The sequence below is a fragment of the Vigna radiata genome, unplaced genomic scaffold (assembly GCF_000741045.1).
Source record: "Vigna radiata var. radiata cultivar VC1973A unplaced genomic scaffold, Vradiata_ver6 scaffold_269, whole genome shotgun sequence".
NCBI classification, from domain to species: domain Eukaryota; kingdom Viridiplantae; phylum Streptophyta; class Magnoliopsida; order Fabales; family Fabaceae; genus Vigna; species Vigna radiata.
The window spans coordinates 68,874-70,952 of NW_014543977.1; the positions used below are offsets into that span (position 1 = coordinate 68,874).

Here is a 2,079-nt window from a genome sequence, read left to right on the forward strand (position 1 = left end):
ATTGCGTTTTGTTTTATTTTTCTGTAAAAGTGCTTTTAGGGTGTGTTTCTTGTGTATGCAGGAAACAATACATACTAGAAGCAGGAAAAACCAACAACCGCTGTTAGAAGGTCTACGATACGAGAGGAGAAAGAGACGTTCCTCGCGTGAGAGATCTCTTTCTCCAGAAGCTACTTCACATTCTTCACTTGAGACTTGTACACCACAACTTGAGGAGATGGCCAACCAACCTCCTCCTAGACGCACTTTGGGAGACACTGCTAATACAGTTGGCCCCCTGAACTTTAACAGCATTGCAGTGCCAGCAGACAATACAACCAACATGGTGATGAGTCCGACGCTCATTCAGTTAGTCCAGAATAACCAATTCCATGGGTTGTCAAATGAAAATCCTTACAAGCATTTGACAATCTTTGGTGAAATTTGCAACACAGTAAAAATAATTAGAGTGTCGGATGATAGCGTTAAACTCAGTTTGTTTCCTTTTTCTCTTGGAGGAAACGCAAGGGACTGGTTACATTCGTTCCCTGAAGGAACCTTCAGGACTTGGGAAGCTGTGGCAAATCAATTTATTTCTAAATACTTCCCGCTTGCAAGGATCAGTCAAGGGAGGCTGGAGATTTCTTCATTCAAACAGGGAAGAGAAGAAACTTTTGGAAGGTCATGGAATAGGTTTAAGGGCTTGTTAAGAAAGACCCCAGTTCATGGGTTTGATAAGACTTCATATTTGCTTGCCTTTCTGAGAGGTCTGTGCAGTCAGTCAAAAATGGTGCTAGATGCTTCAGCCGGAGGAAGTATTAATAGGAAGACGGAAGATGAAGCCTATAATTTGATAAAACTTATGGCTGACAATGAAGAAGCACATGACACGCATGGTGATGTTATTCAGGAGCTTTCAATGATTCAAAACAACGTGATTACACAACAGTTGGAGGAAGTGACAAAAAGACTTGCTGAGTTATACGGACATGTATAGGAACTTCAAAAGCCCCATAAATGCTCCATTTCAACCCTATTCAGAGAAGTGCAGAATCTGAAGAAACCTTCCAGAGAATTATGAAGAAAAGTGCTTGTATCAATGATTGCGTGATAAAAGGTAGGGGAAAAAAAGCTTGCGAAATTGTTACTAGAAGCGGAAGAATTGTAAAAGAAAGAGAGATTGAGGATAAAGGAAGTATAGAAGAGGAAAAAAATCAAAAGGAAGAAGAGGAAGAAAAAAATCTATGGAGCGAGAAGAAGAAAGAAGAAGCTGAGAAGTTCAAAGAGAAGGAGTATGAAAAACCCCTACCTTACCCAAAAATATATTCCAGAAAAGACAAGCAAAGACAATTTGATCGTTTCATGGAAATTTTCAAGAAATTTGAAATAACCATTCCTTTTTCCGAAGCCACCCAGCAAATACCATCTTATTCAAAGTTTTTGAAAGAAATTATTACGAAAAAGAGAAAATATGCTGAGAAAGAAACAATTGAGGTCGAAGGGAATTGTAGTGCTATTATTCAACGGTCATTACCTCCTAAATCACCCGATCCAGGAAGCTTCACTATTCCTTGTGCTATCGGAGAGCTAGAGATTGGAAAAGCTCTGATTGATCTTGGAGCCAGTATAAATTTGATGCCTCTAACCATGTTCAAAAAGTTAAAAGGGGTAGAGCTCAAACAAACAAGAATGGTTCTCAAATTAGCTGACAGATCCCTTAAATACCCTTTTGGAATTGCTGAAGATGTGATTGTCAAGGTTGATAAATTCCTATTTCTAGTGGATTTTGTTGTTATGGAAATGGAGGAAAATGGGGATGCACCTCTAATTCTGGGGCGACCCTTCATGAAAACCGCCAGAATTGTCATTGATGTGGAAAAAGGGAAGCTTAAGGTCCAGGTGCAAGATGAAGAAGTGAACTTTGATGTATTCCAAGCTATGTCACATCCCAAAGACGACAACTCATGTTTTCAGATGGACCTGGTGGAGGAAATCTGTATGAGACAAGAGAATAGAATTTGTAACGTCTCCATACTAGAAAGTGCTTTGACAAATGAATGTAAGGATTTGAATGAGGAAGAGGATTTATCCCATCAAAAA

The 2,079-nt window shown here is 39.3% G+C and overlaps 1 protein-coding gene across 1 annotated transcript in view; it reads left to right on the plus strand.

The window, feature by feature from the left end:
* LOC106755049 (ABSCISIC ACID-INSENSITIVE 5-like protein 3) overlaps nt 1–976 on the plus strand; it is a 15,950-nt gene extending 14,974 nt beyond the window's left edge. The window contains exon 3 of the mRNA XM_014637147.1: nt 761–976. Coding sequence (XP_014492633.1) covers nt 761–976 — 216 coding nt within the window. The remainder of the gene's footprint in view (nt 1–760) is intronic.
* The last annotated feature ends 1,103 nt before the right edge of the window (nt 977–2,079 follow it).